Below are 24,546 nucleotides of genomic sequence, written 5' to 3' on the forward strand. Positions count from 1 at the left end.
ACCAAGCAGAGTGTTAATGAAGAGCGGACATCCTGGGCTCGGGAGAAAGATGAGTGGAGGACATCCTGGATCTGGGAGGAGGTAATGGCAGACCCTGCCATGGAAGCAGGTGGAGATAGCGCAGGAGGAACGGCAACGATATGAGGGGACACAGTTAGCACGGAAGCCCGAGAGGCAGCCCCAATAAAAAATGTTGGGGACGGGGGGCTACACGAGGAGATTGGCTGAGTCAGGTTGGAGACCTGAGCCAACTCCTCGTGCTTACCGTGGGGAGCGTGTGACTGGTCAGGCACTGTGTTATGCAGAGATGCGCACGGTGTCTCCAGTTCGCATTCATAGCCCGGTGCGCTCTATTCCAGCTCCTCGCATTTGCCGGGCTAGAATGGGCATCTAGCCAGGACGGATGGTGTCGGCTCAGCGCTCCTGGTCTCCAGTACACCTCCTTGGACCAGGATGTCCTGCGCCGGCTCTGCGTACTGTCTCCGGTGCGTCTGCACAGCCCAGTGCGTCCTGTGCTAGCGCGCCACACTTGTCGGGCTCAAGTGAGCATCCAGCCAGTGCGCATTGTGCCAGCTCTACGCTCCAGATCTCCAGTGTGCCTCCACGGTCCAGTACGTTCTGTGCCTGCTTCCCGCATTCGTCCTGAGGTGCGTGTCTTCAGCCCGGTGCCACCAGTGCCGGCACCACGCACCAGATCTCCAGTGCGCCTCCACAGTCCAGTACGTCCTGTGCCTCCTCCCCGTACTCGCCCTGAGGTGCGTGTCTTCAGCCCGCAGTCCAGAGCTTCCAGCATCGTTTCACAGTCCGGAACCTCCAACAACGGGCCACAGTCCGGAACCTCCAACGACGGGCCACAGTCCGCAACCTCCAACGACGGTCCACAGTCCGGAACCTCCAACGACGGGCCACAGTCTGGAACCTCCAACGACGGGCCACAGTCCGGAACCTCCAACGACGGTCCACAGTCCGCAACCTCCAACGACGGTCCACAGTCCGGGGTCTCCAGCGACGGTCCCCAGTCCGGGGTCTCCAGCGACGGTCCCCAGTCCGGGGTCTCCTGCGACGGTCCCCAGTCCGGGGTCTCCTGTGACGATCCCCAGTCCGGGGTCTCCGGCGTCCAGAGCCTCTGGCGAGGATCCACGGTCCGGTTCTACAAAGGCGGAGGCCCACCCGGGCCCTCCCCTGTAGGTTCAGTTTACAACCTATGTCTCTTCACGGGCCACTGAGTCGGGCCTAATTCACTCATGAAAACCCAATTCTCACATTTTAGAATCTAAAATCACATTTCATCCCATCACGAATAATTTCATATTCAAACATTTAAATTGAACAACAATTCCATATGAATCCGATAACTCTGATGTGTAGGCTTTACACTGTAGATATGTCATCTTATCATTGATGAGAATGTCTCAGAAGACAACCGAACTGACATCATATTCATTAAGTACCACTGCATATGTTCAATTGGTCAGATTACCAGAATATAGTTCATTTCCCCCCACCTTCTGATGTTCCCAGAATCTCTATGTTAACCAAGGGGTTTGCAAATGTAACATCAGTAGGGTAGAAAGAGGAAAAATGGGGCAAGAGGTATTTATGACTGTCATAAACTTACCCACAGGCCAATGTCATGACACCACTGCGCCTTGGTCCAATCCTTATAACGAACGTGACAATAAAGTCTTAATCTAAATGGATTGCCTCTTATCTGCTCGTCATCCCCTTATGCCATAGTTTGTACATCTCAATTGTCAGTAGAAACCACATTTGTTTAAGAAAGTCAGCCTTATCACCTGTGTTTTTTTAAAGTCTGTAAATGAGCCTGAATTAACTGATTCGCCCACCAAGATTGACATGCTAAAATTGCCACTGTGTTTGAAGTTTCTAAAATGGTGAAGCAGGCACTGGGAGTCTGTCAGAGTGACCAGGAGTGGCCTCATTTGCATTCATTGTATTTCTGAAGAACAGAGGAAGATTTCATTGAGCCTCAAAAGATTCCGAACAACAGAAGTTTTGTGTTTTGTACTTCAGAATAGAGCACCCGTCAAAGGAGTCATCTCGGGGGGACAACGGATGTTCTGCTTGAATACCTGAAGAAAATTCCTGGTCTCGTTGGTGCCCTTCTGATCCGCTGGGTGAATGGAGAAAAATAAGAAAGTCTGTCGGTCCTGTTGTTTTTTGATAAAGAGCAAATACCTACATGTGAATCTTGGTAATGTAAGATACGCTGTAAGAGCTTTTGTCCCCAAACCATTGCAGCTTAATAATTGTAAAAGATTTGGCCATGTTTCAAGTATGTGCAGACGGACAGAGTATATTGAAGAACCCCAGCCTGTAGTAAATGTTTGCTGCCAGTCAAAAGATACCATGTGTGTTATAAAGGTGGATATTGTGGGGTTCATTGCCACAGTTACAAACTGTACGGCACAAGTCTCAAAGAAGTCTAAGAAACTGGACATTATTGTGGCTGCGGCAGAAAAGTTTTGGGGACTTAAAGATTTTACATCTGAAGACTTGCAAGGGGTACTGGTGCCGGAAGACCCTCCCTCCCAGGTCACCCTTGAGCCTGTGTATTGATCAGATCTCTTTTATTTTTGAACAGAAAAGTTGTTTGATTTAGTTTATTTATTTATTTATTGTAGTTTGGTAGTTTTTTGGGCGGGTTATTTTGTTCCATTTTTGGGAATCCTGTTTCCATCCCGCACAGTAGGGGGCAGGATGCACATTAAATTGTGTGATCGCCAATATACCATAGAAGAGATGATGGAACCCAAAAAGGCCAGGTTCTAACTTAACGAGTGGAAAGCAAGATCGATTGCTGTGTTCATTTCAAACCTGCAGTCGTAAAAAACTGCGATTTTCTGGAAAGATGGCGGAAGCGGATGATGAAGTGGATTCTGAATCAAATTTTTGGTATTTTGGTATTTTATTAGGATCCCCATTAGCTGTTGCCAAAGCAGCAGCTACTCTTCCTGGGTCCACACAAAACATGAAACATGACATAATACAGAACATCAATAGACAAGAACATCTTAAGGACAGAACTACATTCATTTTTTTAAGGCACACGTAGCCTACATATCAATGCATACACACAAACTATCTAGGTCAAATAGGGGAGAGGCGTTGCGCCGTGAGGTGTGCTTTGGCGGTAGAATCAAAGAGAATTGGAATATTGTCCAAAAGAATGGAAAACAGAGCAAAGTAGAGTACAGTGATGAGAACGTTACTTCGTATCTTGTAGGAGTAAGGTTTGCAAATGAGGAGCAGCTGATCAAATTACCCATCTTGAGGAATCCATTTGAGATATTCAAACTGGTGGAGAGAGTGCTGGGTAGAGTGAAGGCTGTGAGGATCATGAGATGTGGGATGGTTTTGATTTTGTGTGGTTCTGAGGATCAGAAGAAACGTGTGTTGTGTCTCTACATTTAACATTACATTTAAGTCATTTAGCAGAATCCAGAGCGTTACAAATTGTGTTGACATCCAGTGGGACAGTCACTTAACGATTTGATAAGTATGAAGTGTTGTGTGTGTCTCTTGGGAAAATGGTATGGAGTCTCTCCCTACTCAAGTATATTAACTACAGAGTCAGAGCATTTATCCCAAGACCAATGTAGTGTGATAATCGTAAAGCTTTTGATCACGTTTCAAGTGTTTTCAGAAGGGAGAAGCCAAGATGTCCAAGTTGTGGAAAAGATCATGTTATGTGTTATAAAAGTGATGAAAATGTGACATGTTGCAACTGTGGTGGGAACCATGAAGCCACGTCATTCAAATGCCCCACATGGGTAAAAGAGAATGAGGTGGCCAAAGTCAGGGCTATCCAGAGCATATCATATGCAGCAACTGTTCAGATGGTTGAGGGTTGGAATGGTGCACTTGAAGAGTCCATGGTGGTGGATAGGAATTCACTGCAGGCTGCTGGGGTTGCCTTTCACCAGCAGGATCCTGACATTTTAAAGGTTAAGAAGGTGGACTTGGCCAGGCTCTGTCGCAGCCGGCCGTACAATTGGCCTAGCGTCGTCTGGGTTAGGGAGGGTTTGGCCGGCAGGGATATCCTTGTCTCATCGCGCACAAGCGACTCCTGTGGCGGGCCGGGCGCAGTGCATGCTGACCAGGTCGCTAGGTGTATGGTGTTTCCTCCGACACATTTAGTGCGGCTGGATTCCGGGTTGGATGCGCACTGTGTTAAGAAGCAGTGCGGCTTGGTTGGGTTGTGTTTTGGAGGACACATGGCTCTCGACCTTCACCTCTCCCGAGTCTGTACGGGAGTAGCAGCGATGAGACAAGACTGTAACTCCTAACAATTGGATACCACGAAGAAGGGGTGAAAAGGGGATACAAAAAAAGAAGGTGGACTTGGTGGCCTTTATAGCTATGGTGATAAATGGCACTGCCAAGGTGGAGAGAAGGTCCAGGAAGGCAGAAATTATTGTGGAAGCGGCCAAGGAGTTACATGGAATATTATCACAAGCCGTACCACCCTCTCAATCCCTAGAACCTGAGAAGGGAGATATGGAGAATTGGGAGTTTTGTTTTGTCAATGTACTATTTTTATTTGGGTGGAATAAGTTAATTTCCCTATCACGTATGGATTTATATTTTTTAACCTTGTTTTGGTTTCAATGAATTCCAGTTGGTGGTGGCAATACACCTTTCTGTGTTATAGTCCGCCAGAAAGCCCACAGAAGAAGAACAAAAACAACAGCTAAACGTTTTCTCTGCTTCTGTGTTGGAAGTTGCCTCTTGTAATGAACCTCATTGACTTATAATTTACTATCTGCGACTGCTCTTCTCTTTTGTTCACCAGGAAATTCTTAGTGCAGTGTATAAATAATTAATGTTACTTTGAAACAACAAAAATATATCGTTTTCACTGTTATACAATCTGAAGTCTGGCAGGCACTATCGATTACGTTTGCTGTGACGTACGTACGTACGGACGTTGTTTGACGAAGTCGGAAATGAATTGACGCTTAGTGTTGGACATCAAAATAGTGAAATGCTTTAGTTTTCAAATCGTACCATTCGGTAACCTATAGCAGATATTCAGCTACACAGACTACCGATTCCGTTAACGATTGGCTATTTACATTGCTTCGATCAGGATGGAGGTAAGTTTGGTCCAACGACATGTAACGTTAAGTGATTGTTGTTAGCTCGTTTGACTGGCTAGTAACCAGGTTTAGCTAACGTTAGTGTAGCTAGCTAGCTAACATAATAGGAATGACAACTAAATCGCCATTTAAAATAATATGCGATACTACACAACTGCTAACATGAAATGATAGTTAGACCTTGGCTAAGTTACTGGTCTAGCTAGCTATAAGGGCAATGTTAGCCATGGACAGCTATCCAACTGTTTCCTTATGCAGAAGTATTCACATGCTTCGGTGTCACCAAAGGCAAAGATGGCTATCTAGATGAGATTAGCTACATTATGCCTACTCATCGCTTTTGTAGTGTTTGCCTAGGCTGTAAATGTGAGATTGGTGTGTGTGCGTCATACCGGTATATCCTGTTTTATGTCATTGTTTGTTTTCCACAACAGCAGGACACTGTCCCGGAGTCTGTGGCCTCACCACCTTCAGGTGCAGCAAAATCAAAGGTGCAGCACTCTGGAGTTATCAGAAATACTATCCTACCCACCACCACCCCATTCTTCCCTTACCAGTCTTACAGTATTTTGAAATGTCATGTACACTTTCTGTATCAATGATGTATACATGAATTGATTGGCCTTGGTGCTCATACTTTTGACAACTTTATAATATCAAAAGACTGAGACTCTAAAATAATCCGTTCTATGTCTCACTGTTTGGTACCTCTGTTTCACTGTATGTTACCTTTGTCTTACTGTTTCCTCTATGAAGTTGGACACGTTGTCCAAGGATGACCTCATCAAGTTTGCCAAGAAGCAGATGTCTGCCATCCAGAAGATGAAGTCCAAATGTGCAGGTACATGATGCACCTGTCATTCACTGTTTAGATTCAAGGTGTAATTTGACGTGCACAAGTGATAGAGGTAGATATGTATAGGGGTAAGGTGACTAGGCATCAGGATGTATGATAAACAGTAGCAGCAGTGTAAATTATGATTGTATGTGTGTGTATAGAGTCAGTATAAATGTGTGTGCATGTTATTTGTGAGTTGGAGTGTCACTGTGTGTAGAGTCCTGTGAGTGTGCATGGAGACAGTGCAAAAGTAAAAAGGGTCAACCATTGGTTTACTATTCAATGTTGTGATCGTTTATAATATCAATACAGTAGTAGGATTTCCTTTTTAATTGTTTGTCCTTTCTACTTCCCAATATTTTTTTCAGATATAGAAAAGGAAGTTGACACCCTCAAGTCTCAGCCAACAGGCAATTCAGACGACTCCGTCATACAGGTTTGTGGTCTGAAATTGTTACATGAGAAAATGAATATGCTGAAGTTCTTTGGGAGGGTTTGTAAGTCATGTGTTTTCCATTCTATTCTGTGGTAATCTGTTCTCCCAGGAGCTGACTGAGAGGATGAGTGCCTTGCTGCTGGAGAAGGCTGAGACCCAGCAGAGTGCAGTGTTACTGCGGAAGGAGAATGACAAGGTCAAGCAGCGGGAGCAGGTGAACTGTAGTAGACCATGTTATCTGTCTGTGTAGGCCAGACCAGTGGTCACCTACCCTAGTCCTGGAGAGCAGCATGGTGTTCAACCTTTTGTTCCAGTTCTAACTTCATGTTATCTGTCTGTGTAGGCCAGACCAGTGGTCACCTACCCTAGTCCTGGAGAGCAGCATGGTGTTCAACCTTTTGTTCCAGTTCTAACTTCATGTTATCTGTCTGTGTAGGCCAGACCAGTGGTCACCTACCCTAGTCCTGGAGAGCAGCATGGTGTTCAACCTCTTGTTCCAGTTCTAACTTCATGTTTTCTGTTGAATATGGCCAGGATGCAGTAAGAAAACTGGCCACCCTGCAGGGAGAGTTGAACCAGGCCAAGGAAGACCACCAGAAAAAGATGGCCACTTTTGAGAAGACCATGCACGTATCCCAGGCCAAACATAAAGAAGAAGTCGAATTCTTTCAGAGGCTTCTGAGAGAGAAAGACGAGAGTGACAGAGAGAAAGAGAGTGAAAGAGAGAAAGAAAAGCATAAGGAAAGAGAAAAGGAAGATACAAACAACAGTGTAGAAGCTGTTAGTCACAGCCTGGAGTCGCAGATCTTGAGTCTGCAGACAGAGCTAGCTGCAGCGGTGGAGCGAAGTGCCCAGGAGGCTGCAGTGCTGCAGGAGGACCACCAGAGGGCGCAGACAGAGGTTAGTTCAAAAGCCGGTGTCCAAAACATTTCACAAAGTGAATACCTTCACGCGGTTGTAAGCCGATAGCTGACAAAGACCTTCTGGTTTAAATGTTGCAATACACTGTGTGTTTCTTTTTATTTGAGGCCCAGCAAGAAGTTGAGAACCTACGAGAAGAGTTGGCCCAGCATAGCATGCAACATGAAGAGGAGCTGAGAGCTCTGGAGGAGGACTTTGAGATGGAGAGAGAGAGACTGCTTCTCCTCCAAGAGGAGCTCAGTGAGCAGCTCGCTCTCAAAGACAGGTGGGTCCTATTATATTATATATTATTATTATTATCCTACTGCTATACATTGGTGTTGGATGACGAGATGAGTCACAGACTGTACACTAAAATGCTTTGAGTCACTTTAAAAAGTGCTTAATTAATAAAATTTTATGACAGTTTCTTGCAGGATGTGCAGGAGGAAGAGGAGGAGCCTAGCGGCCGCAGCTCGGGGATAGCCAGGATGTTGGAGCTGTCTGGTTTAAGTCAGATTGATGCCAGTGATGGAGAGACGGAGACTGGACAGCTCCGATCCGCCTTGGAGGACCTGCAATCCCAGAATACAATGCTGCAAGACGAACTGACCTTCTTGGGCAATGTGAAGACTCAACTGGAGGCGGAGCTTGAGAGGATGAGGGAGGAGTTTCAGACAGAGAAGGAGGAGCTAGAATTTAAGATCGATGAGTTGCTGATGACCCGGGAGAGTGCGACCCCTGACCTGAATATGACCCCTTACCGAGACCCTCTGAGCCCGGCAACCCCCAAGTGTGACCTTCAGGAGGTTCCAGCCCTCACTCAGCTCCAGCAGAGTGGGCCACAGAGAGAACCAGCATACAGCCTGCCTGCCAGCTCTGCTAGCCCCTCCAGCCCTTTCCCTGATACAGACCACCAGAGTTTGACCCTGGAAGAACAGCAGAGACTGATCCTAGAGGTCCAGGAGCTGAGGACCCAGTGTGAGACCTTAGCTAGAAAGAATACCCAGGCAGTGGGTGAATGTGAGTCTCTAGCCAAAGAGAGGTGCCAGGCAGTGGATGAATGTGAGTACCTAGCCAGAGAGAGGGGGCAGGCGGTGGCTGAGTGCGAACACACCAGAGACATCCTGAGAGGCCTGGAGACTGAGCTAGGTCAGAGGACTGGGGACTTCGTCAGACAATATGAAGCTATGAAGGAACAGGGGGCGTCAGCGATCCAGGAGCTACAGGAGAGAGTCAGAGGGCTAACTGAGGAGAGAGAGAGTCTGGTAGAGAAGTTGAGAGTGCTGAATGAAGACAGAGAAAGCCTATTGGAGGAGGTCCAGGGCCTGGAGAAGAGGCTGGAGAGCTTCCTGGAGCAGACACAGGCAGCCGAGGGGCTGAAGGAGCAGCTGCAGACCTCTCTGGAGGAGAAGACTGTGTTAGCCTCTGAGCTAAAGGCCTCTCTTGAGGAGCAGACAGCGTTAACCCTCGAGCTAAAGGCTTCAGTGGAGGATCTGAGCAGGCAGAATGGGGAGATCCTCTCTCAGCTACAGATGAAGGAGAGTGCTGTTCAGGAGTTGGAGGATTCACTCAATGTGATGAGCACAGAGAGGGACCAAACACTGTCAGCACTGCAGGAGAGAGAGATTGAGGTGGTGAGGCTGAGGGAGGTGGAGGGGAGGCAAGGCCAAAGAGAAAGGGTGGCTGAGCTACAGGCTCGTATAGAGGAGCTGGAGAAGGAGAGGAGCCTGCTGAAGAGCAGCCTAGGGGAGGTGCAGGGGAGCCCAGGGGAGGAGGTGGAGGAGCTGCAGGCTTGTGTAGAGGAGCTTGAAAAGGAGAGGAACCTCCTGAAGTGTAATCTGTGGGAGCTGGTGGGAGATACTGAAGCTCTACAGAGAGACCTGGTAGAGATGAAACTTGCCAATGAGAAGATGAGAGCAGAGAATCAGGAATTATTGGCCCAGGTCAGCAACGCTACAGAGACACTGGCAGACAAAGAGAGGGAGCAGAAGGTGGGAGGAGTGATGGAGAGAGAGGAGGAGGAGGAAAAACAAGAGGAGAGGAGAGCACTACAACAGCAGCTAACAGAAAAGGACAAAGTCATATCCCAGCTGAAGAGTGAGATGGCTGTCCTGCAGGTGAGTGCTTCCTCTGTCAGTGTCTTCAAGTTTACTGGATTACATTATTTATTTATTTTTGCCTCAAGTTATAGTTTGTTACAGTGACTGCTGAGGTATTTTTCATTAGTTCTACAGACTGACTTTTCCTCTCCCTCCACCTCCCTGTCTCTCCCCCCATCAGTCTACAGCCTCCACCGTCTCAGAGGAGAACACAGCCATAGAGTTCACTGAGAAAATCGGTACGTTCCTAATTACTACTGTAATGGAGAGGTCCAGAACAGGGAACTGGGATACTATGACCAGTAAACACAGATGGACAGTACTAACAGTGTCATGCTTGTTTTATTATTTCTAGGTGATTTTATTAAGCTCATAAGAATGACAGATCCAAAGTGGCAATCATTAGGGGATTCTGATACTGCCAATGATCTATGTGTGATGATGTCTCTGTCCTCTTTTGATTCCATCCCTTCATCACAGCCCTGCTGGAGAAGGAAAGCAAAGAGAAGAATGAGAGGATGAATAAGATCAAGGCGGTGGCTGTGAAAGCCAGGAAGGAGCTGGACACCAGCAGGAAAGAGGCTGTGTCTCTGAAGGAGGAAGTGGAGGTGTTGAAGGCTGAGCGAGAAAAAGTGACCAGCTCAATGAAAGACATCATTCATGGAGCAGAGGGATACAAGGTACTACTCACCCCTGATACCGAGCCCTGACCCCTATGTATTGGTAGGGGAAACATCACCCCTGATACCGAGCCCTGACCCCTATGTATTGGTAGGGGAAACATCACCCCTTATACCGAGCCCTGACCCCTATGTATTGGTAGGGGAAACATCACCCCTGATACCGAGCCCTGACCCCTATGTATTGGTAGGGGAAACATCACCCTGATACCGAGCCCTGACCCCTATGTATTGGTAGGGGAAACATCACCCCTGATACCGAGCCCTGACCCCTATGTATTGGTAGGGGAAACATCATCCCTGATACCGAGCCCTGACCCCTCACTGCGTCTCTACCTCATACGGAATGAATAACACAGACCTCAATAGTGAATTGCTTATTAATAAGCTGTTGGTACAAATCTGAAGAGATTGTTCATGCAAATAATGATGTGGCATTTTCCCTAGATTGTTGGCCAGGGCTGCTATTGCTAAGTGTGTGTGCTCAATAAGGAGCTTTCTGTTTGTTTCAGTTAGTAATGCACAACAGCCACATTAAATGGGTTCATACGGTTGTCTTTATGATTTGGCTTTGTAAGCCATTAGAGATCAAATCACTCTGCCCAGTTTAATGAGAGTTCTGTCCCAGACCTGAATGGATGGATGTCACTGTGTAGAACCGGCAGCTTGATATAGTATGTGTTATTCTGCATTAAACTGAATGCCTCGATACCTACTCAATAATGAATGTGTTTAATATGACATTTGTGTGTGTTTTACAGAACTTACAGTTGGACTACGACAGACAGACAGAGCAGCTGGATAAGGAGAGGGAGAAGGTGGAGGGAGCTGAGAAACAAATCTCCGAGCTGACCAAACGACTCAACACCGCCGTACAACAGGTCACACACACACACACACAGGCCCACAAACAAACCATGCTCAGTCTTCCAGCATGCTCAACTAGACTGACAATTACCCCTCAGTACAAATATAAACTGTCCATTTGTGAATGATTTCCATTCCACTTGTAATGATTCTCACCTCCTCCTGATAGTTTTTCTAGTGAAGTAATGGAGTGTGTGTAAATAAAGCGTTGTCTCCTTCCATCTGGTGTTGTAGCGTTGTGTCTACTGAGGAACATGCTGGTCATGGCTGTATGAGCTGACAGCTCCCCTGGGACAATGCAAATCAAATCAAATCAAATTTATTTATATAGCCCTTCGTACATCAGCTGATATCTCAAAGTGCTGTACAGAAACCCAGCCTAAAACCCCAAACAGCAAACAGTGCAGGTGTAAAAGCACGGTGGCTAGGAAAAACTCCCTAGAAAGGCCAAAACCTAGGAAGAAACCTAGAGAGGAACCGGGCTATGTGGGGTGGCCAGTCCTCTTCTGGCTGTGCCGGGTAGAGATTATAACAGAACATGACCAAGATGTTCAAATGTTCATAAATGACCAGCATGGTCAAATAATAATAAGGCAGAACAGTTGAAACTGGAGCAGCAGCACAGTCAGATGGACTGGGGACAGCAAGGAGCCATCATGTCAGGTAGTCCTGGGGCACGGTCCTAGGGCTCAGGTCCTCCGAGAGAGAGAAAGAAAGAGAGAATTAGAGAGAGCATATGTGGGGTGGCCAGTCCTCTTCTGGCTGTGCCAGGTGGAGATTATAACAGAACATGGCCAAGATGTTCAAATGTTCATAAATGACCAGCATGGTTGAATAATAGTAAGGCAGAACAGTTGAAACTGGAGCAGGAGCATGGCCAGGTGGACTGGGGACAGCAAGGAGTCCTCATGTCAGGTAGTCCTGGGACATGGTCCTAGGGCCCAGGCCAGTTGAAACTGGAGCAGCAGCATGGCCAGGTGGACTGGGGACAGCAAGGAGTCATCATGTCAGGTAGTCCTGGGGCATGGTTCTAGGGCTCAGGTCCTCCGAGAGAGAGAAAGAAAGAGAGAAGGAGAGAATTAGAGAACGCACACTTAGATTTACACAGGACACCGAATAGGACAGGAGAAGTACTCCAGATAAACAAACTGACCCTAGCCCCCGACACATAAACTACTGCAGCATAAATACTGGAGGCTGAGACAGGAGGGGTCAGGAGACACTGTGGCCCCATCCGAGGACACCCCCGGACAGGGCCAAACAGGAAGGATATAACCCCACCCACTTTGCCAAAGCACAGCCCCCACACCACTAGAGGGAAAACTTCAACCACCAACTTACCATCCTGAGACAAGGCCGAGTATAGCCCACAAAGATCTCCGACACGGTACAACCCAAGGGGTGGGGGGGGGAACCCAGACAGGCCGACCACAACAGTGAATCAACCCACCCAGGTGACGCATCCCCCCCCCAGGGACGGCACGAGAGAGCCCCAGCAAGCCAGTGACTCAGCCCCCGTAACAGGGTAGAGGCAGAGAATCCCAGTGGAAAAAGGGGAACCGGCCAGGCAGAGACAGCAAGGGCGGTTCGTTGCTCCAGAGCCTTTCCGTTCACCTTCCCACTCCTGGGCCAGACTACACTCTACACTATGCAGACTGGAAGTACAGACAGTCAAGTGTCTGAGACTTCCCTGGATGTTATTGTTAGAGATGTTGAAGACTTCTATATCCCTTGCTGGCTTATATGGCCAAGGGGACTGGGGATTGTCAAGAACTCTATAGAGGGAAGTTTTCTTAAATGTGTGTTGTTCTGTGTGTCCAGCATGAGCAGCTGTGGTCGGAGAGAGAGGACCTGATGACTGGAATGGAGACGCTGAGGAGCACGGTGAGACAGATGGAAGGACAGACAGCAGAGCTGCACAGGCAGACAGACACCCTGAACAGAGACCATCATGCTGAGAGACTACTGAAGGAACAAAAGACAAAGGTGTGTGTGTGTGTGTGTGTGTGTGTGTGTGTGTGTGTGTGTGTGTGTGTGTGTGTGTGTGTGTGTGTGTGTGTGTGTGTGTGTGTGTGTGCGCGCTATGTTAAATGTGTTTGTCTCTCCAGGAACTGTCGTCGTTGCAGAAGGAGTTAGAGGAGTTGACCGCTCAGCTCCGCAGACAGAAGCAGCAGTCTCAGCAGACTGCACGGGAGCTGGAGCAGCTACGCAAGGTACACACACACAGCATGAGCTGGTGAAGCCCTTCCTTCTAACCCTCACTGAGAGTTGTGTTGCCTCTAGTCCTACAAAACAATGCTGACTCTAGAACAATGTCAAAATAACATTTTCCCCTCAAGCACTGGAAGCTGCTTTCCCATTACTCATACTAAGATGTGTGTAGAAACATGATTCAGTGTGTGTATGTTGTGGTGCACACAGTGTGGTGCAGTGGGTATCCGTTGTGAATGTGTTTTTGTCCAGGAGGCCCAGCAGAGCTCGTTGTTGGACATGGAGATGGCAGACTATGAACGCCTGGTCAAAGAACTCAACACCAACCTGTCAGAGAAGGACGTGTGTGTGGAGGAGCTGAAAACACAGATACACACACACATTCAGAAAGAAGACACACTCAACCAGGAGATTGGTACGCAGACATTTCTACATTTGAGTCATTTAGCAGACGCTCTTACCCAGAGCGAGTGGGTACATTTTAATACATTTGAGTCATTTAGCAGACGCTCTTACCCAGAGCGAGTGGGTACATTTTAATACATTTGAGTCATTTAGCAGACGCTCTTACCCAGAGCGAGTGGGTACATTTTAATACATTTGTTTGTACTGGTCCCCTGTGGGAATCGAACCCACAACTGAACTACACAGGACAGTTATCACACCAATCACTACCATTCACCCAACTGACATAGTTCTCTTACAACTAACCTATTAAAACGGAACTAAATCAGGTCACAGTAGATCAAAATCCTTTGTTTCTATAATGGGTTTCATTCATTACAATGATGTCCTTCAATGCATTTCTGTATTATTTAATTCCTGAAACCTGTGTGATCCCCCAGAGGGTCTGAAGTCCCAGCTGGACCAGGGGGAGGACAAGAGCGCCAAGATGAAACAGCTGCTGGTGAAAACCAAGAAAGATCTGGCGGACGCCAAGCGGCAGGTCAGACTCCAGGGATCACAGTGTTGTGTTCCCCTTACTGCGTTCCCCTTACTGCGTTCCCCTTACTGCGTTCCCCTTACTGCGTTGCGTTCCCCTTACTGCGTTCCCCTTACTGCGTTCCCCCGTACTGCGTTCCCCCGTACTGCGTTCCCCCGTACTGCGTTCCCCCGTACTGCGTTCCCCCGTACTGCGTTCCCCCGTACTGCGTTCCCCCGTACTGCGTTCCCCCGTACTGCGTTCCCCGTACTGCGTTCCCCGTTACTGCGTTCCCCAGTACTGCGTTCCCCGTACTGCGTTCCCCGTACTGCGTTCCCCGTACTGCGTTCCCCTTACTGCGTTGCGTTCCCCTTACTGCGTTCCCCTTACTGCGTTCCCCTCCCCTTACTGCGTTCCCCTCCCCTTACTGCGTTCCCCTCCCCTTACTGCGTTCCCCTCCCCGTACTGCGTTCCCCTCCCCGTACTGCGTTCCCCGTACTCCCCCCCGTACTGCGTTCCCCCGTACTGCGTTCCCCCGTACTGCGTTCCCCGTACTGCGTTCCCCCGTACTGCGTTCCCCCGTACTGCGTTCCCCCGTACTGCGTTCCCCCGTACTGCGTTCCCCCGTACTGCGTTCCCCCGTACTGCGTTCCCCTTACTGCGTTCCCCTTACTGCGTTGCCCTTACTGCGTTGCCCTTACTGCGTTCCCCTTACTGCGTTCCCCTTACTGTGTTCCCCTGTGTGTGACGTCACTGCTGTATTATAATGAGTGTTGACAGTGTTATGTTACGTTAATACATTGTAGTAGTCTAGTTGGTGTTGCCTTAGAAACACTTACATTGTAGTGTGTGTGTGTGTGTGTGTGTGTGTGTGTGTGTGTGTGTGTGTGTGTGTGTGTTTGTGCAGGAAGCCTCTCAGATGATGACCCTGGCCTCTCTGAAGGGAGAACTGGAGACTCACCAACAGGAGCTAGAGAACAGTAAGATCCAGTGCTGTGACCTGTCTGGGGAGCGCCATCGGCTGCATGAGCAGCTGAGGACTCTGACGGAACAACAGCAAAGAACAAGCAGCACCCTGCAACACCGACTGACCTCACTACAGCAGGAGTTCAACACTGCCCAGGTATACCCGCATACAAACGCACGTACGCACATTTGGTTTTTCTCTCTTTCATCTCATCCTCTCTCTCTGTTCCTACCTCTCTCTTCCCCCCCCTTTCCACCCTGAACCCCCATCTCCCATCTCCCACTCTCCTCTTTCCACCTCTGTCTGTGCCTAGCTCAACCCATCTCCCACTCTCCTCTTTCCACCTCTGTCTGGACCTAGCTCAACCCATCTCCCACTCTCCTCTTTCCACCTCTGTCTGGACCTAGCTCAACCCATCTCCCATCTCCCACTCTCCCTCTTTCCACCCCTGTCTGGACCTAGCTCAACCCCTCTCCCACTCTCCTCTTTCCACCTCTGTCTGGACCTAGCTCAACCCATCTCCCTCTTTCCACCCCTGTCTGGACCTAGCTCAACACCTCTCCCACTCTCCTCTTTCCACCTCTGTCTGGACCTAGCTCAACCCCTCTCCCACTCTCCTCTTTCCACCTCTGTCTGGACCTAGCTCAACCCCTCTCCCACTCTCCTCTTTCCACCTCTGTCTGGACCTAGCTCAACCCCTCTCCCACTCTCCTCTCTCCACCTCTGTCTGGACCTAGCTCAACCCCTCTCCCTCTTTCCACCCCTGTCTGGACCTAGCTCAACCCCTCTCCCACTCTCCTCTTTCCACCTCTGTCTGGACCTAGCTCAACCCCTCTCCCACTCTCCTCTGTCTGGACCTAGCTCAACCCCTCTCCTCTCTCCCTCTCTCCACCTCTGTCTGGACCTAGCTCAACCCCTCTCCTCTCTCCACCTCTGTCTGGACCTAGCTCAACCCCTCTCCTCTCTCCACCTCTGTCTGGACCTAGCTCAACCCCTCTCCTCTCTCGCTCTCTCCACCTCTGTCTGGACCTAGCTCAACCCCTCTCCCACTCTCCTCTCTCCACCTCTGTCTGGACCTAGCTCAACCCCTCTCCTCTCTCGCTCTCTCCACCTCTGTCTGGACCTAGCTCAACCCCTCTCCCACTCTCCTCTCTCCACCTCTGTCTGAACCTAGCTCAACCCCTCTCCTCTCTCCACCTCTGTCTGGACCTAGCTCAACCCCTCTCCCACTCTCCTCTCTCCCTCTTTCCACCTCTGTCTGGACCTAGCTCAACCCCTCTCCTCTCTTCCTCTCTCCACCTCTGTCTGGACCTAGCTCAACCCCTCTCCCACTCTCCTCTCTCCCTCTCTCCACCTCTGTCTGGACCTAGCTCAACCCCTCTCCCACTCTCCTCTCTCCCTCTCTCCACCTCTGTCTGGACCTAGCTCAACCCCTCTCCCACTCTCCTCTCTCCCTCTCTCCACCTCTGTCTGGACCTAGCTCAACCCCTCTCCTCTCTCCTTCTCTCCACCTCTGACTGGACCTAGCTCAACCCCTCTCCTCTCTCCTTCTCTCCACCTCTGTCTGGACCTAGCTCAACCCCTCTCCCACTCTCCTCTCTCCCTCTTTCCACCTCTGTCTGGACCTAGCTCAACCCCTCTCCCACTCTCCTCTCTCCCTCTTTCCACCTCTGTCTGGACCTAGCTCAACCCCTCTCCCACTCTCCTCTTTCCACCTCTGTCTGGACCTAGCTCAACCCATCTCCCTCTCTCCACCTCTGTCTGGACCTAGCTCAACCCCTCTCCCACTCTCCTCTCTCCCTCTTTCCACCTCTGTCTGGACCTAGCTCAACCCCTCTCCCACTCTCCTCTTTCCACCTCTGTCTGGACCTAGCTCAACCCATCTCCCTCTCTCCACCTCTGTCTGGACCTAGCTCAACCCCTCTCCCACTCTCCTCTCTCCCTCTTTCCACCTCTGTCTGGACCTAGCTCAACCCCTCTCCCACTCTCCTCTTTCCACCTCTGTCTGGACCTAGCTCAACCCATCTCCCTCTCTCCACCTCTGTCTGGACCTAGCTCAACCCCTCTCCCACTCTCCTCTTTCCACCTCTGTCTGGACCTAGCTCAACCCATCTCCCTCTCTCCACCTCTGTCTGGACCTAGCTCAACCCCTCTCCCACTCTCCTCTTTCCACCTCTGTCTGGACCTAGCTCAACCCATCTCCCTCTCTCCACCTCTGTCTGGACCTAGCTCAACCCCTCTCCCACTCTCCTCTCTCCCTCTCCATACCCTCTTTTAGCTCATGGATTTCCCATCAGTAGAGTTTGAGTGTGCAGCTTTTCTAAATGGTTGAAACCAAATCTTCTTCTTATTACCCTGGGGTCTAGTGGGTGATGATGAATGCTACGGTCTGGCTCCACGGAAGAGGAAGTGCTGCTGGGTTGTCTACCTCTGGGACCTACACACTAACACTGTACTATTCATTACAATATATTATCATTCACTCACACACACATACACACATACACTATACAGCAGGGGTTGGGGGGAGGTGGTTTTGTTTGCGGAAGAAAAGAGACTGTAAAATCACCAGGAATTCGGCAAAAAAATAAATATATTACAAATAGACATGATCATGTCTCAATGTAATCAGGATATGAAATTGTTTAAAAAAAATGTTTTTGAATGCAATCTCTTTTTGGGCTTAGTTGTGGTCAATTTGCAGTGTACACATTTTATTATTTTTATTTTATTTCACCTTTTATTTAACCAGATAGGCCAGTTGAGAACAAGTTCTCATTTACAACTGCGACCTGGCCAAGATAAAGCACAGCAGTGTGACACAAACAACAACAGAGTTACACATGAGATAAGCAAACGTACAGTCAATAACACAATAGAAAAGTCTATATACAGTGTGTGCAAATGTAGTAGGATAAGGGAGATAAGGCAATAAATTGGCCATAATGCCGAAATATTTACAATTGAGAAATTAAACACTGGAGTGATGGATGTGCAGAAGATGAATGTGCAAGTAGAGATACTGGGGAGCAAAGGAGCAAAAAAACAAAAAACAATATGGGGATAAGGTAGTTGGATGGGCTATTTACAAATGGGCTATGTACAGCTGCAATTATCTGTAAGCTGCTCTGACAGCTGATGCTTAAAATTAGTGAGCAAGATATGAGTCTCCAGCTTCAGTGATTTTTTTTGCAATTCGTTCCAGTCATTGGCAGCAGAGAAATGGAAGGAAAGGCAGACAAAGTAGGAATTGGCTTTGGGGGTGACCAGTGAAATATACCTGCTGGAGCGTGTGCTACAGGTGGGTGCTGCTATGGTGACCAGTGAGCTGAGATGAGGCAGGGCTTTACCTAGCAAAGACTTATAGATGACCTGGAGCCAGTGGGTTTGGTGACGAATATGACGCAAGGGCCAGCCAACGAGAGCATACAGGTCGCAGTGGTGGGTAGAATATGGGGCTTTGGTGACAACGGATGGCACTGTGAGAGACTGCATCCAATTTGCTGAGTAGAGTGTTGGAGGCTATTTTATAAATGACATCGCCAAAGTCAAAGATCAGTAGGATAGTCAGTTTTACGAGGGTATGTTTAGCAGCATGAGTTAAGGATGCTTTGTTTCCGAAATGGGAAGCCGATTCTAGATTTAATTTTGGATTGGAGATGATTAATGTGAGTCTGGAAGGAGAGTTTCCAGTGTAACCAGACACCTAGGTATTTGTAGTTGTCCACATATTCTAAGTCAGAACTGTCCAGAGTAGTGATGCTAGTCAGGCGGGTGGGTGTGGGCAGTGATCGGTTGAAGAGCATGCATTTAGTTTTACTAGCAGTTAAGAGCAGTTGGAGGCTACAGAAGGAGTGTTGTATGGCATTGAAGCTTGTTTGGAGGTTTATTAGCACAGTGTCCAAAGAAGGGCCAGATATATACAGAATGGTATTGTCTGCGTAGAGGTGGATCAGAGAATCACCAGCAGCAAGAGCGACATCATTGATGTATACAGAGAAAAGAGTCAGCCGAGAGTTGAACCCTGTGGCACCCCCATAGAGACTTCCAGAGGCCCGGACAACAGGCCCTCCGATTTGACACACTGAACTCTATCTGAGAAGTAGTTTGTGAACCAGGCAAGGCAGTCATTTCAGAAACCAAGGCTGTTGAGTCTGCCGATAAGAATGAGGTGATAGACGGAGTCGAAAGCCTTGGCCAGGTCGATGAATATTGCTGCACAGTATTGTCTTTTATCGATGGTGGTTATGATATCATTTAGGACCTTGAGCGTGGCTGAGGTGCACCCATGACCAGCTTGGAAACCAGATTGCATAGCGGAGAAGGTGCGGTGGGATTCGAAATGGTCGGTGATCTGTTTGTTAACTTGGCTTTTGAAGACTTTAGAAAGGCATGGTAGGATAGATATAGGTCTGTAACAGTTTGGGTTTTTGAGTGTCTTCCCCTTTGAAGAGGGGGATGACCTTGGCAGCTTAACAATCTTTGGGGATCTCAGACGATACGAAAGAGAGGTTGAACAGACTAGTAAATAGGGGTTGCAACAATTGCGGCGGATAATTTTCGAAAGAGAAGGTCCAGATTGTCTAGACTAGCTGATTTGTAGGGGTCCAGATTTTTCAGCTCTTTCAGAACATCAGCTGTTTGGATTTGGGTGAAGGAGAAATCGGGGAGGCTTGGGCAAGTTGCTGTGGAAGGTGGAGGGCTGTTGACCGGGGTAGGGGTAGCCAGGTGGAAAGCATGGCCAGCCATAGAATAATGCTTATTGAAATTCTCAATTATCGTGGATTTATCGGTGGTGTCAGTGTTTTCTAGCCTCAGTGAGGTGGGCAGCTGGGAGGAGGTGCTCTTATTCTCCATGGACTTTAGTGTCCCAGAACTTTTTGGAGTTTGTGCTACAGGATGCAAATTTCTGTTTGATAAAGCTAGCCTTTGCATTCCTAACTTCCCTGAAAAGTTGCATATTGTAGGGGCTATTCGATGCTAATGCAGAACGCCACAGGATGTTTTTGTGATGGTCAAGGGCAGACCGGTCTGGAGAGAACCAATGGCTATGTCTGTTCCTGGTTCTACATTTTATGAACGGGGCATGCTTATTTAAGATGGTGAGGAAAGCACTTCTGAAGAACAACCAGGAGGTCAATATCCTTTCAGGATACCCGGATTATAATGACATTGCCGACAAAGTATTTATACCCCTTGACTTATTCCACATTTTGTTGCCTGAATTCAAAATGGTTTAAATGTTTTTTGCTCTCACCTATCTAGACAAAAACCCAATAATGTTAGTGAAAGCATGTTTTTAGACATGTTTGTTAATTTATTGACAATTAAATATCTAATTTACATAATATCTAAATATCTAATTTCCATAAGTATTCACTCCCCTGAGTCAATACTTTGTAGAAGTACCTTTGGCAGCGATTACAGCTGTTTCTCACCTGGATTGTGCAACATTTGCCCATTTTTTTATTATTTTCAAAATAATTCAAGCTCTGTCAGATTGGTTGTTGATCATTATTATACTTTAGGTCTTTCCAAAGACTTTCATGTAGATTTAAGTCACAGCTGTAACTCTGCCACTGAGGAAGATTCACTGTCTTCTTGGTAAGCAACTCCAGTGTAGACTTGGCCTTGTGTTTTAGGTTATTGTCCTGCTGAAAGGTGAATTCATCTCCCCTTTTTCCTCTAGGATTTTGCCTGTGCTTAGCTCCATTTGGTTTCTTTTTATCCTGAAAAACTCCCCAGTCCTTACTATTACAAGCAAACCCATCACATTATGGAGCCACCACTTTGCTTGAAAATATGGAGAGTGGTACTCTGTAATGTGTTTGTATTGGATTTGCCCCAAATACAACACTTTATATTCTGGACAAAAAGTGAATTGCTTTGCCACATTTTTTGCAGTATTACTTTAGTGCCTTGTTGCATGTTTTAGAATATTTTTTAAAATTCTGTACAGGCTTCTTTTTCACTTTTGTCAATTAGGTTAGTATTGTGGAGTAACTACAATGTTGTTGATCCATCTTCAGTTTTCTCCTGTCACATCCATTAAACTCTAACTGTTTTAAAGTCACCATTGGCCTCATGGTGAAATCCTTCAGCGGGTTCCTTCCTCCAACAACTGAGTGTTGAAGGGCGCCTTTATCTTTCTAGTGATTGGGTGTGTTGATAAGCCATCCAAAGTGTCATTAATAACTTCACCGTCCTCAGAGATTTTCGATGCCTGCTTTTTAAATGTTTGCTTATCTACCAATAGGTGCCCTCCTTCTTTGTGAGGCATTGGAAAACCTCCCTGGTCTTTATGGTTGAACCTGTGTTTGAAATTCAGTACCAAATTGAGGGACCTTACAATTATCTGTATTTGTGGGGTACACAGATGAGGAAGTCATTCAAAAATCATGTTAAACACTATCATTGCACACAGAGTGAGTCCATGCAACTTATTGTGTGTTGTTAAGCAAATCTTTACTCCTGAATTTATTCAGACTTGCCATAATAAAGGGTTTGAATACTTATTGACTCTAGACATTTCAGCTTTTCATTTGTTATTAATTTATAAACATTTGCGAAAACATAATTCCACTTTGGCACTGTATGTTCCAGCCCCGCGACCATTTGCTCTGACATAAACTGTCTCGATGCTGAATGTAGTTGCCTGCCCCTGCTATACACTGTCATATTTATAGCTGCTGATCTGCAGAAACACACCTAATTACACTTCAGTGTGAAAGTAGAGATACCGGTAGCACGTAATATGTGTGCTTACAAACAGGTTGTTAAGCATTTTAATTCATTACAACTTCAATCAATGTGTGATGTGTATTCTGTTTCCAGGCTGAGCTGTCATTTGTCACTACTGAGTTTGACAGCTATAAGGTCAGAGTTCACAATGTCCTCAAACAGCAGAAGAACAAGAGTTCGGCCCAGAGTGACGGACACGCCACCAGACAGGAGAGGTATAGCTACAGATGCTGTGTGTGTTATATGGTTACATATTTGATGTGTGTTATATGATGATTGTATGTATGTGTGTGTGTGTGTGTGTGTGTGTGTGTGTGTGTGTGTGTGTTTGTGTGTGTTATGTGGTGACATATTTGATGTGTGTTATATGATGATAATGTGTGTGTGTGTGACAGAGAGCAGATGGAGTCCTTGGTGGACCAGTATAAAGCCAAGCTGCAGGACAGTCAGCAGAGTCTGGCGGTGAGCACTGCAGAGTTCCAACAGCTCCAGATGGAACACGACACACTACTGGAACGACACAACAAGATACTGCAGGAGACCGTAACTAAAGAGGCTGAACTCAGAGAGCGGTGTGTGGAGGAGTAACCTTGCCTGAAGACTTGTATTAGCTCCCAGAGCTCATGCCTTTAGCTCGGTGGGTTAATGTTTCCCATCTCTCCTTTATCTTCCTCCAGACTCCTGTCTCTCCAGGCAGAGAGTATGTCGCTGCGGACAGAGCTTGCCCAGACGGTGGGTCAACTTACCTCCCAGGCCGACGCCCAACGCTCAGGGTTCCGGGAGCAGATCCGCCACCTTCAGGACGAACACAGAGCTACAGTAGAGACCCTGCAGAACCAGATGACCCGGCTGGAGAACCAACTATTCACATTGCAGAGCCAGACCGGTAAGACTAGAGGCTGAGGATTGGGTTGAGAGTGGGAAAGAATAGAGTGTGGTTCTGGAGTGGCAAAGAGAGGAGGGGGGTGAGTGTTGGGTTCGAGAGCCAGCGGAGAGTGAGAAGGGGATGAAGACCAGGGGAAGGGTAGAGAGAGGGGTTGTGAGTTGAGCATGAGAGAGCAAAGCTGATAGACCTTATATCACCTTCCACACAGGGGCCCTCTGGAGCCACTTGGTGTACACACGCACTCCATCTATCTCTCTACCTTTTTCATCTTACTCGTCTAGTGTGGTAGTGCAGCTGTTTAGAGATGGGAGAGAGAGCTGAGTGAGAGGGGACTTCCTTCATCTCAGCCTGGCCAGGTGTTAGTGTGAAGGCTACAAAGAGCCCATCCAGCCTTAACCAGCCCTGCTCTGCCCGCCCCTCTGGGTAGCACCAGCACACTGGCATCTGGAGAGCCTGGTCGTTAGTGCCACCCTAACACAAAAGTTGGGCGCAGTCGCTCTTCTGGAGACAGCAAGGCTGGATCCCTTCTTATAATCAGAAATAACTTCTGCTTCTTGTCTCTCTTCCTTCATCTGCACTGAACCTTAAACGGTTTAAGATTTGATTGAATCTTGAAGTGAAAACTGTTAACTTCAAGTACAAGTTAGGGTCAAGAGGTTCCAGAGAGACTCTACCACTGTGGGTATTCTCTAGGGTGTGAAGAGCAGAGCGGGCTGCAGGTGGTTTTACCCACACATCTCTCACTCTCCCTCTCTGTCCATCAATCAGACACCCGCCCTATTTCTTTCTCTACCTCTGTCTCTCACACAGATACATACACCTACCAATATGAAGTCCGCTCCTTTTCAGCAGTTATTTTTATCATCCTCTGTTCATGAACTTATCTAAGCCCTGTATGCTTCTTGATTTCACACCAGCACCCTCTCAAGGTGAAGTAGGGAATTACATTGTTGTCCTCTGCCCGGCTAGATATGTGTTGTCTTACTCTCTCTCCGCCGTCCAGCTCCAGTCCAGACCAGTCGTAAGCCAGTGGTGGACCGCCGGACTGTGGACCAGGGGGCGATGGGGGGGCTGGGCCTCAGTGACCTCCAGTCCATGGCTAGAGAGGAGGGGGAGGGCATGGAGACCACTGAGACAGAGTCCCTGTCCCTCCCACACACACCCCTACCCTCACTGGAGCATCTACTCACCTCCCCAGATCCCAAACAGGGTAGGAGTTTGTGTCCATGCTTGATTTCAATGGATACATACTAGAGGTCGACCGATTATGATTTTTCAATGCCGATACCGATTTATTGGAGGACCAAAAAAGCCGATACCGATTACTCGGCTGACTTTAAAAATGTTAAATAAAATAAAAACGTTTTTTTATTTTTTATAATGACAGTTACAACAATACTGAATGAACACTTAATTAACTTAATATAATACATAAATAAAAATCAATTTAGCCTCAAATAAATAATGAAACATGTTCAATTTGGTTTAAATAATGCAAAAACAAAGTGTTGGAGAAGTAAAAGTGCAATATGTGCTATGTAAGAAAGCTAACGTTTCAGTTCCTTGCTCAGAACATAAGAACATATGAAAGCTGGTGGTTCCTTTTAACATGAGTCTTCAATATTCCAAGGTAAGAGGTTTTAGGTTGTAGTTAATATAGTATTTATAGGACTATTTCTCTCTATACCATATGTATTTCATATACCTTTGACTATTGGATGTTCTTATAGGCACTATAGTATTGCCAGTGTAACAGTATAGCTTCCGTCCCTCTCCTCGCCCCTACCTGGGCTAGAACCAGGAACACATCGACAACAGCCACACTCGAAGCAGCGTTACCCATCGCTCCACAAAAGCCGCGGCCCTTGCAGAG

The 24,546-nt window shown here is 47.6% G+C and overlaps 1 protein-coding gene across 1 annotated transcript in view; it reads left to right on the forward strand.

Moving 5' to 3' along the window:
- The first annotated feature begins 4,926 nt into the window (after positions 1–4,926).
- Positions 4,927–24,546, forward strand: part of LOC124046334 (GRIP and coiled-coil domain-containing protein 2-like) — a 25,808-nt gene continuing 6,188 nt past the window's right edge. The window contains exons 1-20 of the mRNA XM_046366605.1: positions 4,927–5,120; positions 5,558–5,614; positions 5,880–5,964; positions 6,330–6,397; positions 6,507–6,611; positions 6,932–7,297; positions 7,426–7,583; positions 7,725–9,417; positions 9,581–9,638; positions 9,880–10,079; positions 10,841–10,960; positions 12,768–12,932; positions 13,055–13,159; positions 13,410–13,572; positions 14,003–14,103; positions 14,987–15,202; positions 21,881–22,002; positions 22,183–22,359; positions 22,465–22,673; positions 23,677–23,883. Coding sequence (XP_046222561.1) covers positions 5,115–5,120; positions 5,558–5,614; positions 5,880–5,964; positions 6,330–6,397; positions 6,507–6,611; positions 6,932–7,297; positions 7,426–7,583; positions 7,725–9,417; positions 9,581–9,638; positions 9,880–10,079; positions 10,841–10,960; positions 12,768–12,932; positions 13,055–13,159; positions 13,410–13,572; positions 14,003–14,103; positions 14,987–15,202; positions 21,881–22,002; positions 22,183–22,359; positions 22,465–22,673; positions 23,677–23,883 — 4,381 coding nt within the window. The 5' untranslated portion in view covers positions 4,927–5,114. The remainder of the gene's footprint in view (positions 5,121–5,557; positions 5,615–5,879; positions 5,965–6,329; positions 6,398–6,506; positions 6,612–6,931; positions 7,298–7,425; positions 7,584–7,724; positions 9,418–9,580; positions 9,639–9,879; positions 10,080–10,840; positions 10,961–12,767; positions 12,933–13,054; positions 13,160–13,409; positions 13,573–14,002; positions 14,104–14,986; positions 15,203–21,880; positions 22,003–22,182; positions 22,360–22,464; positions 22,674–23,676; positions 23,884–24,546) is intronic.

Source organism: Oncorhynchus gorbuscha, linkage group LG01 (assembly GCF_021184085.1).
Source record: "Oncorhynchus gorbuscha isolate QuinsamMale2020 ecotype Even-year linkage group LG01, OgorEven_v1.0, whole genome shotgun sequence".
Taxonomy (NCBI): Eukaryota; Metazoa; Chordata; class Actinopteri; order Salmoniformes; family Salmonidae; genus Oncorhynchus; species Oncorhynchus gorbuscha.